This window comes from Grampus griseus (assembly GCF_964374135.1).
Source record: "Grampus griseus genome assembly, chromosome: 16".
Lineage (NCBI taxonomy): Eukaryota > Metazoa > Chordata > Mammalia > Artiodactyla > Delphinidae > Grampus > Grampus griseus.
In genome coordinates, this window is record NC_139010.1 from 40,888,559 (window position 1) to 40,904,242 (window position 15,684).

Sequence of the window (15,684 nt, forward strand, 5' to 3'; positions counted from 1 at the left end):
ATAATTAGTTTAGCAATTTCAAAAGCAGAGGCACCAAATTGCATTTGCTAAATTAAGGTAGGAATAATTTCAGGCCACTCTTGAATCCTTAAATCAGCAATACTGTTGAAGTCAAGAGCAGTTCATCAAGGATGATTGGGAAAATGTACTTGTTTGACAAAGTGCAGATTTCTAATCAATAATAATGATAGTGAAGAGAACACAAAACATTACTTGTATTAATGAAAAATGAGATTCCTTTAGCAAGTAAGAAATAAAAACACATTACACATGTAATGAAAAATTAAAACAAAGGATGGAACAGAAAAATGTAATGTTGAGTTTAGCTACTACTGCATATGCTAAATTTTGTTCTCACTTATATTAAAGATTATTGGACAGAGCAATTTTTCTATTTCAGTCCTAAAGAAAATGAACTAAGGAAAATAATTCAATAAATAAGTCTTTTCCTTCTAATTTTGAATTACACTTCTCATTGACAATTTATAAGACCCAAATCTAATTTTATTAAAGCAATTAATGGAACATGTGTACACAGACTTATTTATGTATAACCTGTAAGAATATAGGCATTTCCTACATAATCATTTCAAGTCAAGGAAGATGCAGGACATTTCTCCCTCAAGTTTTTTACATCTGAAATGTCTTCAAGTTATACCAAACCCAAACTGACTAACCTTTTATTTTTAGTATATTCCACAGGACCTGAGTATTGCGTTCAGTGAGTTTTATTCTGTTTTAAATGTTTAAACTGTATGTTTTTAAAGTCATGCTGGGAAAGCCAAAGACCAACTGCCAATTTACATCAGTTGTTAAGCTTCAAAATGCTCCAACATAATATTTAGGGACGCTTTTCCTATTCCCTTTAATAAGTCAGAACTAAGAATCCTGGATATCTACTTTAATTCAAAACAGTATGCATAGAGAACTGTCCTGATCACATCTCAGGAATCAACACTCAAAATGAAACTGAGGAAAGGCAGGCAAGACAAATCAACTACAACAATTAGCTTTTCTCTAACAGAAAACATACATCATTGCTAGAATAAGAGTTTGCTAGAAAAAGAAAATGCTAAACTTGCAGTTCAACTATTTGCCTTGGGAAAATACAAAAGTAAACAAACAGGAAATATCAAGAATTTATTTCCATTAGGGTAAACAAAATTCTCTCCTTTTAGGCCTTAGCAAACACCAGTTCTAAGAAAGAAGCAATAGAGAGCTCATATTGATCTTCATTTTCCTTCCTATACATTTATTTACAACCCAGCCATGAGTTTAGAAAAGGTGACAAAGTATCAATGGCTTAAAGCACACTGTTCCTTGGTTTTAGTAAGAAATGAGTTTTTAACTACCATTTACCAGGTTATCCACATAATGATTTTAGGCTTAATGGACTTAAAACACAAACATTTCTTGTTTCCCAAATAACTAAATAAGTATAATTTAAAATATAATAAGTTATTTGTTCTCCTGGTGAGGAGAAATGCTGAAAGCTAACACTTGGGGAAAACTAGAGGATGTAAATCTTATCATCGAGCACTCAGCTAGGTAAAATAAGACACTGGTTAATATGAATGAAGACCTCTCATCAGAAAGAGAAATTAAGGAAACAATCCCATTCACCCTTGCAACAAAAAGAATAAAATACCTAGGAATAAACCTACCTAAGGAGGTAAAAGACCTGTACTCAGAAAACTATAAGACACTGATGAAAGAAATCAAAGATGACACAAACAGATGGAGAGATATACCATGTTCTTATATTAGAAGAATCAATATTGTGAAAATGACCATACCGAAAGCAATCTACAGATTCAATGCAATCCCTATCAAATAACCAATGACAATTTTTACAGAACCTGAACAAAAAAAATCTTAAAATTTGTATGGAGACACAAAAGACCCCTAATAGCCAAAGCAATCTTGAGGGAAAAATACAGAGCTGGAGGAATAAGACTCCCTGACTTCAGACTACACTTTACAAAGCTACAGTAATCAAGACAATGTGGTACTGGCACAAAAACAGAAATATAGATCAATGGAACAGGATAGAAAGCCCAGAGGTAAACCCACGCACCTATGGTCAACTAATCTATGACAAAGGAGGCAAGGATATACAATGGAGAAAAGAGGGTCTCTTCAATAAGTGGTGCTGGGAAAACTGGACAGCTACATGTAAAAGAATGAAATTAGAACACTCCCTAACACCATACACAAAAATAAACTCAAAATGGATTCGAGACCTAAATGTAAGACCGGACACTATAAAACTCTTAGAGGAAAACATTGGAAGAACGCTCCTTGACATAAATCACAGCAAGATCTTTTTGGACCCACCTCCTAGAGAAATGGAAATAAAAACAAAAATAAACAAATGGGACCTAATGAAACTTCAAAGCTTTTGCACAGCAAAGGAAACCATAAACAAGACGAAAAGACAACCCTCAGAATGGGAGAAAATATTTGCAAATGAATCAATGGACAAAGGATTAATCTCCAAAATATATAAACAGCTCACACAGTTCAATATTAAAGAAACAAACAACCCAATCCAAAAATGGGCAGAAGACCTAAACAGACATTTCTCCAAAGAAGACATACAGACGGCCAAGAAGCACATGAAAAGCTGCTCAACATCACTAATTATTAGAGAAATGCAAATCAAAACTACAACGAGGTATCATCTCACACCAGTTAAAATGGGCATCATCAGAAGATCCACAAACAACAAATGCTGGAGAGGATGTGGAGAAAAGGGAACCCTCTTGCACTGTTGGTGGGAATGTAAACTGATACAGCCACTATGGAGAACAGTATGGAGGTTCCTTAAAAAACTAAAAATAGAATTACCATATGATCCAGCAATCCCACTACTGGGCATATACCCAAAGAAAACCATAATTCAAAAAGACACATGCACCCCAATGTTCATTGCAGCACTACTTACAATAGCCAGGTCATAGAAGCAACCTAAATGCCCATCGACAGACAAATGGATAAAGAAGTTGTGGTACATATATACAATGGAATATTAATCAGCCATAAAAAGGAACGAAATTGAGTCATTTGTTGAGACATGGATGGATCTAAAGACTGTCCCACAGAGTGAAGTAAGTCAGAAAGAGAAAAACAAATATTGTATATTAACGCATGTATGTGGAACCTAGAAAAATGGTACAGATGAACCGGTTTGCAGGGCAGAAGTTCAGACACAGATGTAGAGAACAAACGTATGGACACCAAGGGGGGAAAACTGCGGTGGGGTGGGGATGGTGGTGTGCTAAATTGGGCGATTGGGATTGACATGTATACACTGATGTATGTAAAATTGATGACTAATAAGAACCTGCAGTATAAAAAAACAAAAAAATAAAACAACTAATACTAAACTTTCTTTGGGTTATTTGTATGGAAATATGTTAATATAAATGTTTCAGACATTACATGAAATTTCTAAAAATCTTGTATGTTCTGGTATAATGTTATAAGTCATAATTCTAGTTATTACTTTAAAATGTATATCTCAGAAATAACTATACTTCCTTGTCAATTGCATTATTATGAACTTTCATCAAATCTTTAACCATGGTCATTTTTAAGTCTTTTGTCATTTACAGACAGTTCTGGGTGTACTCTGATGCTTTTGCAAAAATGTTCCTATAAAAGGGTTTCATCTTCAAGGAAGTCATGGAAAAGACTCTGACAAGTACAGGTTTCTGGTAACTGACTATACTGCTGAACTGAATGAATAAGCATTTTCAGAACTCTAATGGAAAACTGATGAATTCATAAAAGTGCTAACAAAAGATCAAGATAAAAAAAATTAATTACATGGGACTGAGTGAACTGATGAGGATGATTACAATTTTTGTGACCTTCTGTTTGAATAATAATAAAAAAAATCCCACAAGGAAGGACTCAGAGGCAAAAAATATACAAATCAATTTTCACTGCAATGTAAAGGAGCTGTTACATTGGGGGAAAAAAAAAGTGATGCTGGGAAAACTGGACAGCTACATGTAAAAGAATGAAATAAGAACACTCCCTAACACCATACACAAAAATAAACTGAAAATGGATTAAAGACCTAAATGTAAGACTGGACACTAAAACTTTTAGAGGAAAACATAGGAAGAACACTCTTTGACATAAATCACAGCAAGATCTTTTTTGACCCACCTTGTAGAGTAATGGAAATAAAAACAAAAATAAACATAATAATAAAATGAAAAATAAAAGTTTTTGCACAGCAAAGGAAATTATAAACAAGACGAAAAGACAAGTCTCAGAATGGGAGAAAATATGTGCAAACAAATCAATGGACAAAGGATTAATCTCTAAAATATATAAACAGCTCATGCAGCTCAATATTAAAAAAACAAACAACCCAATCCAAAAATGGGCAGAAGATCTAAATAGACATTTCTCCAAAGAAGACATACAGATGGCCAAGAAGCACATGAAAAGCTGCTCAACATCACTAATTATTAGAGAAATGCAAATCAAAACTACAATGAGGTATCACCTCACACCAGTTAGAATGGGCATCATCAGAAGATCCACAAACAACAACTGCTGGAGAGGATGTGGAGAAAAGGGAACCCTCTTGCACTGCTGGTGGGAATGTAAACTGATACAGCCACTATGGAGAACAGTATGGAGGTTCCTTAAAAAACTAAAAATAGAATTACCATATGGCCCAGCAATCCCACTACTGGGCATATACCCTGAGAAAACCATAATTCAAAAAGACACATGCACCCCAATGTTCACTGCAGCACTATTTACAATAGCCAGGTCATGGAAGCAACCTAAATGCCCGTCGACAGACGAATGGATAAGATGTGGTAAATATATACAGTGGAATATTAGCCATACAAAGGAACGAAATTGGGTCATCTGTAGAGATATGGATGGACCTAGAGACTGTCATACAGAGTAAGTCAGAAAGAGGAAAACAAATATCGTATATTAACGCATATATGTGGAATCTAGAAAAACGGCACAGATGAACCGGTCTGCAAGGCAGAAATAGAGACACAGTTGTAGTGAACAAACGTATGGACACCTGGGGGGAAAGGAGTGGGAGGGTAGGATCAATTGGGAGATTGGGATTAACATATATACACTAATATGTATAAAACAGATACTAATAAGGACCTGCTGTATAAAAAATTAAGTAATTTAAAAAAGCATGAATGAAGATCTTTCAAAAAGTTCATGTCCAAAATTTGTTTCCTTTAATTTAATTTTTATAAATCTAAAATTTACCTTTTAGATTTGGCCTAGAGAACATTAATATGATAAATCATTAAATAACAACATATGCAATTTAACTTGCCAAAGATATATTTCGATAACAAATTGAAATGTTAACTTTCACAGCAGAGATTTACCTTTTAGTCGAGGACAGAGGACAAAATTAAAATGTTCTCCCATTAGTACACTAATGGAAGGACATAGTTGTTTTAAGCCAGGAAAAAGAGATGGGAGCTGCAAATCTGATTTTGGTTCCACCCACTGACTTGTTATAGATTACAAACTTGGGTGCTTTTGAATACATATCTCATTAAGTACAATAGGGAAACCTTCTCTCTAAAGCATGAAGGGAAGAGAAGAGGAGAAAGTGATTCCTATCTAAAGGCTATATTCGGTTAATTATGAACTACAGTGAATTTAAAAAGCATTTAATTAAGCACTATGTTAGACCTGGGGACACAAAGATGATCCCCCTTCAGGGAGAATATAATCTAGGGGAGGAGACATATAAAAACATAAATTACAAAATAATGTGCTAATAATAATAAGTATGATTCGAGTGCTACAGGAGTGATAAACTTTGGCTGGGAGGCGTAGGAAAGGCTTCACAAGGGGCAGAACCTAAGAGGTAGTGAGAAATTTTACTACATAAGGAAAAAAGCAAGGAGAAAAAGAGAAAAGAATGAACATGAAACATAAGCAAGCAAATAACTTCCAACATAAACAACAAGAAGTTGAGTTTTAAAATATATTTTCTCTGCCCAATAGAAAAACTTATTTCAGACACAGTGAATTAATGAGGTGAAATTATAGTTACCTAAAATTGGAAATATCACAGTATAATGCTAACAAACATGGCACACGGAAAAACATTCAGTGGTTCTCAACATTTGGACTCAGGCATTCGGACATGGCTTTTGGTTGCCCCAATGACTATGCTTGTGTTTTTTGTGCTGTTCCAATGATACACTGCAATGTGTGGGACCATCCTACACATTCAGAAATTGCTCTGCCCAAAATGTCCCTAGGGCCCCTGTGGATCAACAGTGTTAGCAGAAACCTGGCTAGCATCCATGTAGCCAGGGGGCTGGCCCTAGAAATAAATGAGAGGCGAATTCAAGCTACTGTTGTGAGAAACACAGGAAAAGAATTATGAAGAACCAACAACCTCTTATAATTACATCTACAAATTCTTTGATACTCTCCCCCCTTGAGAGGCAGAGTCTAATTATCCTCTCCTTGAGTATGAGCTAGATTTATTGACTAAATTCTAATGCAGAGAAAAAATAGTGAAAGCGGTAGTGTGCGCCTTCAGAAACGAGGTCAAAAAGGCACTGCCTCTTCCTGCCTCTCTCCTTTGGGTGGCTTTTTCTGGAGAAGTTAGCAACCATGTCACGAGGATACCCAATCAGCCTACAGAGAGCCCCACAGCAAGGAACTAAGGCCTTCTGCCAGCAGTCATGTGAGTGAGCCAGCTGAGAGGTAGCTCCTCCAGCTTCAGTCAAATCTTCAGATGACTGCAGCCCTGCCCAACACCCTGACTGAAACCACAAGAGAGATCCCGAGCCAGTACCAGTCAGCTAAGCTGCTCCCAAATTCCCAACAGAAACTGCGATAATAAAAGTTTCCTGTTTTAAACCACTAAATTTTGAGGTAGTTTGTTATGTAGCAATAAATAATACACTCCCACACAAAACAAAATAATACCAGATTCTTTCTTTTATTTTTAAAAGTTAAGAATGTATCATGAACTCATTTGTTATACAATACACTACTTTGGGGGAGAGGGGAGGAAGGAGTACGTATTAAGCCATTTTGAAGATAAAATTTTCTAAATCCATTAGTATGCTTTGAAATAATGACTATCCTTTTTTGAAATTCAGAGATTATTTTTTAAAAAAAGAAAAAGAAGTATGAGCAAACATCAACACTGTAAACTGAAGCTCAGAAATTGAATGCTGCATTTTTAATGTCCACTCGCAGTGTTCTCTGTAGCCTCTAACCTTTTCCTTAGTATAGCAAAATCATCATACTCTGGCAAAAAACTGTTTCCCATCTCTCTGTTTGACCTTGACAATTAGAGTTTAAACGAAATTCAACTGTGAGTCTCAAGAAAGCTACTGAGGAAGAAGTTATTTCCACCAACCTGGGTGCAAATATTTGGCAGACAGAGTGCAATTTTCACCATATCAGGCAAAATGGACTGGTATAAGTGTTGAGCTTCTGCTTCTTCTAGTACCTGAAAACCAATAAAATGTTATCAGTGAATAATAACCAATGAACAAATATCTGTTATTAAATTACATATGTGCTTTATATAGGATCCCATAAGAAGGCATATTATCAGCATCATTGAACACATGCACAAGTACACCAACAGGTGCAGTAAGGAACTTACAAATTCATTTCCAAATGTATGTAATTCACCTAAATGCCCTCTGAAAATGAATCGAGTATCCCAAATATGAAATATCTATCATATCACATTCACAACTAAATAAATGCTTGCATATGAAAAACAGTACCTTCTGACCTCGGTTACATCAACTAAAAACTATTAGACCACAAAGAACTCTCTCAGAAGCCCTCAAGCTTCTACAGTCAGTAATTTAAAGAAATCACCATAAAAGCCACCCTAATCGTTTCAGAGCATATTATATGTGTCAAATCTAACCTACTGGGTAGTAAACAATGAAGTTCCAGGTGACTTACAATTTCCTTTTCTAGGCACCTTTAGGAAGTTAAAACCACGATTCCCATATCATAATTTGAAGTACAAGAAAGATGACATTCATGGCCTATTTCTGTCTTTTGTAATTTCCCATCTCTTCAATGCTTTAGAAATTACTTTAGGCCATTTAATCCAACTTCTCTCTAAACATCAGAGTATTTCTTTTAAAATACTGAAAATGAAAACACTCTTAATCTAGGGATTCTATATATACAGTCAGGATTAAAGTAAATCACGTATCTATCTGAAATCACATCTGAACTAGATAGATGAGGTCTCAGTTATAATCCAGTCTGATCCTGTCATTATTAAAGAGAAAAGAAAACTGAAGCCAAGGAGGTCACCTGATTATCCTAGACTGAAAATGTCAATTAGCAACTAAATCAGAACTAGAACCCAAGTATTCTGGCCTATATTCCACAGCTCTCCCCACTTCTCTATGTAACAAATGTTTGGGATTGATGAGGATACAGACTCTTTACAAATATCTATAGATTCCCTTTGCTATCAGGAGCTAAGCTGAAATAAAGGAATATTCATTTGTCTGTCTACAGCTGGACACAGTATGTGTATAAATAGAAAAAGTAGCAAAGATAATTTACATTCACTCTGGTTTTACAAGAAAATTCTAACAGGGCTTCCCTGGTGGCGCAGTGGTTGAGAGTCTGCCTGCCGATGCAGGGGACACGGGTTCGTGCCCCGGTCCGGGGAAGATCCCACATGCCGCGGAGCGGCTAGGGCCGTGAGCCATGGCCGCGGAGCCTGCGCATTCGGAGCCTGTGCTCCGCAATGGGAGAGGCCACAACAGTGAAAGGTCCGCGTACCGCAAAAAAAAAAAAAAAAAAAAGTTCTAACACTAAGAATTTTCTTTATACCAAAGCTCTAAAATCCAAACCTATGCCCACCTCCCTCTTTAAATTAGGAAAATGGGAAAATTGATATTCAGAATGAACAGAAAGATATTTGCAATTCAGAGAGTGTAGGATCCAATTAATCATAGGTATATAAAAAACAAGAATACAATTATTAATTCTGGGGAAAACAAAAAGTTGTACAAGAGTAGAAAAGGAATCAGATCTCAGATATGAACAGTGTTTTTACCATCCTACTAAAAAACCAGAATACTGATCTAATTGAAATGAATATGATATCTATAGTGGAAAAGTGGGGAAACATAAATAAGGCTGTTAATGGTGACAGGGTTAAGTAAACAACAGCTAAATCCTAATCTTCTATAATGGGAAGTTAACACACTAAAAAAATAAAGGCTAAAAGGTTCAAAGCCTCTTCATTATAAGCCTCTTTAATGCTAATAAAAAGAAAAACTAAATCAAAAAAAATCATACATAGAAGGCGTTCTATTTTAGAATTTTATTGTATATATTAAAGATACTTGCTTTCCTGTACCTGAAAATGCATAAAACATATTAATGTATTAAGATATTCAAATTCTTCTTATTCATAATTTATCTTTTTGTTTTTTAAAACATTTTATTTTGAAGTAATTATAGATTCACAGAAAGCTGCAAAAATAATATATGGAGGTCCGGTTTACCCCTCACCAAGTTTCCCTTAAAGGTTACATTTCAGATTAACTGTAACACAATATCAAAACCAGGTAATTAATATTGGTACAGTATGTGTGTATTGTTCTATGCTATTTTATCACGTGTACATTTGTGTAACCAAAATCAAGATGCAGAAGTGTTCCACTATAACAAAAGTCTCCTTTGTGCTACTAATTTATAGTCACACCCTCCTTCCAACCATCCCTAAGCCCTAGAAAGCACCAATCTGCTTTCCATCTCTGTAATTCTGTTGTGTTATACAAATGGAATCATATGGTGTGTGTCCTTTTAAGATAGACTTTTTTTCACCCAGTGTAACATCCTTGAGATCTATTCAAGTTCATGCATGTATCAACAGTTAATTCCTACTGCTGAGTAGTATTCCATAGTATGAATATACCACAGTTTGTTTAACCATTTACCTACTGAGGGGCATTTTGGTTGTTTCAAGTTTTTGGCTATTACAAACAAGGCTGCCTTTTACTTTCAACCTGCCTATACTGTTATGTCTGAAATAATTTCTTGCAAGCAGCATATAATGTGTCAGGTTTTTTTAATCTACTCTGTAAATCGTCTTTTTTTTTTTTTTTTTTTTTTTTGCGGTATGTGAGCCTCTCACTGTTGTGGCCTCTCCCATTGCAGAGCACAGGCTCCGGACGCGCAGGCTCAGCGGCCATGGCCACGGGCCCAGCTGCTCCGCGGCATGTGGGATCTTCCCGGTCCGGGGCACGAACCTGCGTCTCCTGCATTGGCAGGCGGACTCCCAACCACTGCGCCACCAGGGAAGCCCCTGTAAATCATCTTTTAATTGGTGAACTTTGACATTTACATTTAATCACTGATAAATTAGAACATTTTAATTTTCTCTTTCTTTTACCTGTTTTCTTTTCCTTCATTCCTATGGGTTACTTGAACATATTTTAGAATTCCATTTTTATTTATCTAAAGTATATTTGAACACATCTCTTTGAACAGATTTTTTTTAAATTGGCTGCTCTAGGCATTCGTTATATATAACTTATCACTGTTTCCTGGTGTCAACATTTCACATGTTGCAGTAAAGTATAGAAACTTTACCTTTAAGGCTCTTTACCCACCCCCATTATAATTTTCTTTAATATTTCTCCACATACATTGAGAACATTTGATAGTGTTATAATGTTTGAAAATAGTGAAACAGAAAATGTCAAACACTATTTAGAATACTCAAGAAGAAAAGTCTACTATATTTTTACTCTTTCTACTGTTCTTTCTTCTGTCCTGGTGTTCCAAGATTCCATTTTTATCATTTCCTTTCTGTTTCAAGAAATTCCTTCAGACATTCTTTTAGGATAGATCTATTAATGACAAATTCTCTTCCTTTCCTTCATCTGAGAATGTCACCGTTTCTCCTACAGTCCTGAAGGATATTTTCAATGGATATACACTTCTCTGTTGAAAGTTCTTTTCTCTTACTCCTTCAAAAATATTATGTCACTTCTTTCTGGCTTTCATATTTTCTGATGAGAAATCCAACAACGTTCAAACTGTTTTTCCCCTATAGGCAATGTGTTATTTCTTTCTGGATGCTTTCAAAATTTTTTTCTTTGCCTTTAGTTTGAGGAAGTTTGACTATGATATGTCTTGGCATGGATTTCTTTGGGTTTATCCTGTAAGAGGTTTGCTCAGCTTCTTGATGTTTTCTGTCAAATCTGGGAAATTTTCAGCTATTATTTCTAGTTTTCAGCCACTATTTTTTGTTGTTGAGTATTTTTTCATCCCTGCCCCTTTTCTCCTCTCCCTCCAGTACTAAAAAGGCATGACTGTTAAATATTTTTAAATAGTTCCATAGGTCCCTACACTTTTTTAAATAAATTTTAATGTTTCTTGAATGTAATGTTTGCTTGTTTGACCAGTAGTACAACCAGTATAGGAAATTTAGGAATTTAATTCAGATTTTCAAGCCAATATAAACCCCAAAATTATATATACTAGACCATTATGCTATTATTATTTTCTACATTATGAGAAAATCTGAAAGGAAATATATAGTCACTTTTAGACCAAAATTATTAAACCATTCTAACTTTTCTGAGTCACCTCAGAAAAAAAATGACATAAAAGTCTATTTCTTTCTGTTGTTCAGATGGATTCCTTTGTTCTTTTTCAAGTTTTCCAATTCTTTCCTCTGTCACCCCCACTCCCCATTGAGCCCATGCATTGCATTAAAAAAAAAAAATCAGGTATTGTATTTTTCATTTCTAAAATTTCCATTTGGTTCTTCTTTATAGCTTCTATTTCTTTGCTGGGACTGTCTATTTTTCATTTGTTTCAAGGAGCTGTAATTGCTTATTGAAGCCTTTTTATGATGGCTGCTTTAAAGCCCTTGTTAGATAATTCTAACATCTGTGTTATCTCAGGGTTGGTATCTGTTGACTGTCTTCACATTTCAGTTGAGATTTTCCTGGTTCTTCGTGGAGCGATTTTTTATTGAAACCTGGATTTTATGTTATGAGACTTTGGATCTTATTTAAATCTTGTTTTAGCAGGTCTTCTGGAACACAGGAAGGGAGAGCCACCTCATTACTACCAGTCAGGAGTGAAAATTCTACTGCCCTTGTTGACTCCCAGGGCAGGGAGGGGGAAAGGCATCTTGATACCTTTGGGTTGGGGGGTGGGGGGGTGGGTGCAGAGGGTGAAAGTTCAGGCTCCCCACCAGGCCTCTGCTGATACCACCCAGGTGCCATATTTTTCCAACAGCCCCACAGACCCTAGCTGGTCAGTCTTTTCTCCACCTTTCAGAGTCTTCTTATTCTTTTATAGTGTCCTGGGTTTTCAGCTGTATTTAGTAGAGGGATAAGGAGAAGTGTCTTTCCAAACATTTTTAACCTAAAGACATTTAACCTTAAGTGTCTAAATAGGCTGACAGCTTCTTCTCCTTTGGGTACCTGTCCTTGTCTTTTAAAACTGACATACGAGTAGCTGCTGCCATGCTTTGCTGACCATCACAAGCTTTAAAATATCACTTATTTATCTGATGAAGCATTATTGCACTGGACTTCTGTCAACACTTGACCTATGTCTAATGTTGCTTTGAAAACACAAAAGGGAAGATAAAAAATGTCATTTGAGAACATAACCAACCCAACTACCATTTGAGATGGAATGCATAATTTAAAAAACTAGTATAATCTTATGCCCTCTCATATATTATTAGCATCTTTAAGCAAATCTTACCTTTTACAAATTATTATTTACTATTTATTAATCTGCACAATTTATTAATCTATACAATGCAAACCAAGACATTAGTATTAAAAAGTTTTTAAAATGTAAATCACTGCTTAACTTCAAGGGAAGAAGAGCCTTAAATAATAAATATTTATTTATAATATATCATATATTATATTATTTATAACGATGATGATGATTATAAGGAAATTAAGCATTTATATGATGATTAAATTCTCCCTGCCCTCTATTGGAGGGTCTGCATAATTATATATGGCAAGTCTTTGTGTGTGTGCATGTGTGTACATACCATCCTTTTATTCTCATCCCAAAAGTTGATTATGTATGTGTTTCACTCAGAACTGATACAAAGATTTTCAAAATTATAATGCTATTTTACCCATTTCCTCTCTTTAGACTATAGAGTTGTTCATCCATTCAACTAACCAGTAAATTTAAGTATCTATTATATGCCAGACACTGTGCCAGGACTGACAACAGAACTGTAAACAATAACAGACATGATCACTGACCTCATGAATCTCAAAGCAGAAAGTCCTATGCTCTTTCTGTGATCCCCTCAATATATCAGCCTTCACCTTGAAGGACAGTAATTATTGCAATTTCATCACAGTGGTCATGGAGAAGTTATCATTCTTCCTTAGCAGATGGAAGCATTAACAAACTACTAAAATAGAGCAACTTAATTTGTCAAATGTCAAAACATGATGAATGATTTAAATATCTAGAAGCTTACATATAGAAAAGAGATTTGTACTTATTTCTTCTTTCTTAGAATGCTTGATCAAGTAAAACTAAATCTGTGAACTGTGCTCTAATACTAAAGGCATATTCATGCGTGACTAAGTACAGTGCCTGGCACACAGACAGTACTAAATAAATAATACTACTGAACTTTGAATGGTGAAGTGAAATCTGTAGCCGGTAAAATCAGAAAACTAGTGATATTTTAGTGAAGGAGAATATTTCCATAGCTCTACTTCTTCAAAGAGTTCATAGGAAACAGCTTTTTAATCAGTCACAAATCAACAAATATAATAAACACCTCAAGTCACTCCATGTTATCTATTGATGTAAACCTAGGTAGATCCTAGTAAAAATTTTTAAAGTTACTAATACTCTTTTTTAATAAAAAATTTCAAAAAAGTTTATACAAAAGGTCTAGAACAATAAATTTTATGAAATAATTTTTTAACATAAAACATGTATCATCCCAATATCTAAACAGACATGGTGAAAAACCTCATAGTCCTATGATCCTAAAGTTAATATAACCATTTAAGTGTTTGTTACACTTAGGTATTTGTTTTCCTTCTCACACAGAAAAAAATTACTTAAAATCACGTTACTCTAACAATTCTGTATAATTTTTTCATTAGACAAAAGAATTTTCCACTTTGCTGTGTAGTCTTCATAAACATCACTAGCAACAAAATGTTTTTTTAAAAAGTCATGTATTTTCACTGTAGCAAATTAACATAAACAAAAAGAAAATAAATACCACCCACAAACCCACTATCAATATATATACTGCTAACATTTTGGCATATATCCTTCCAGTCTGTATTTTGTTTTCATTTACATAGTGGACATTTTCCCGTGTAAATAAATATAATCCTATATCACCATTTTCAGTAGCTGAGTATTATTAACAATTTGGACACACCATACCTTATTTCCCTATCTAATTCTGTTATGATAGATTTACAGGTTGTTGCCAATTTTCCACTCTTGAAATTACCATTGCAATGAATATCCTTGTACATACATCTTTCTGCAACTATTTGGATATCTCTATAAGTGAAAATGCTATATCAAAAAGCATAGGCTTTTTTTTTTTTAAAGGTTTTTAATATATGCTGTCTAATCACCTTCCAGAAAGGTTCTATCAATTTATATTCTGGTGCTGTATATGAAAGTACTCAACTCCATACCTTACTAATACTGTGAATTCTCGTATTCTTGTTTTATTCACAATCTGATAGACTAAATTGACACCACTATTATTTTAATTTATGTTTATTTAATTACTAATGATGTTGAACTTTTTATCCCCGTGTATACAAACTCCTCTGTGATGAGCCTTAATCCTTCTTTTCTATTAATTTTTAAGTAATACGTGGATACATTCTTGCCTTAAAAATGTCAAACCATTCAGATGAAGTCAAAGCTCTTCTTAACCACAAATCCCCAATTCCAAACTACTTCTCAGACAAACAGATGCTTGTCTCCTTCCCAAACTACTTCTAAGCATTTCTACATATGTGCATACAGAAATTTAGCTTTCTGTTACATTAATTTTTAAACTAAATGGTATACTATATTTTTTGCAACTTGTTTTTTGCCTTAAGAGAAAGCCTTAGAAGTCTTTCCCCGTAATAGAATAAATGCTATACAGTATTTTCCACAGTATGGATATACAATTTTAACCATTCCTTATTGATGGCAATTAACTTTCCCAGCATTATGAAAAATTTCAAAAATACAGCAAAGCTAAAATAACTATACACTGAACACCCATAAACTCATTTTCTACAGTTAACATTTTACTCTATTTATTTTTGTCGCATATCTATCCATCCATCAATCCATTTTTTAAATGCATTTTGAAGTAAGTTGGGGGCATCAGTACATTTCACCCTGACCACTTCAGCCTCCATATAAATATAATTTGACATTTGTTTAGAAGTTTTTTCATTTTGAGGTAAAATTTACATTCAATGAAATGAACTAACCCTAAGTGTACCATTCAATGACATTTTACAAATGCATACACCTACATAAACTAAATCCCTATCAAGACACAGGATATTATTATACTATCACCCTAGAAGGTTCCCTCATGCCCCTTCCCAGGCAACTTTCCCACATCTGAGAGACTACCACTGTTCTAAA

At 34.6% G+C, this 15,684-nt stretch overlaps 1 protein-coding gene across 2 annotated transcripts in view; it reads right to left on the reverse strand.

The window, feature by feature from the left end:
• Positions 1-15,684, reverse strand: part of PARG (poly(ADP-ribose) glycohydrolase) — a 113,173-nt gene that overhangs the window by 55,379 nt on the left and 42,110 nt on the right. For both annotated transcript variants that reach the window (XM_082674048.1, XM_082674049.1), the window contains exon 8: positions 7,406-7,498. In XM_082674048.1, the coding sequence (XP_082530174.1) occupies positions 7,406-7,498 (93 nt within the window). The remainder of the gene's footprint in view (positions 1-7,405; positions 7,499-15,684) is intronic.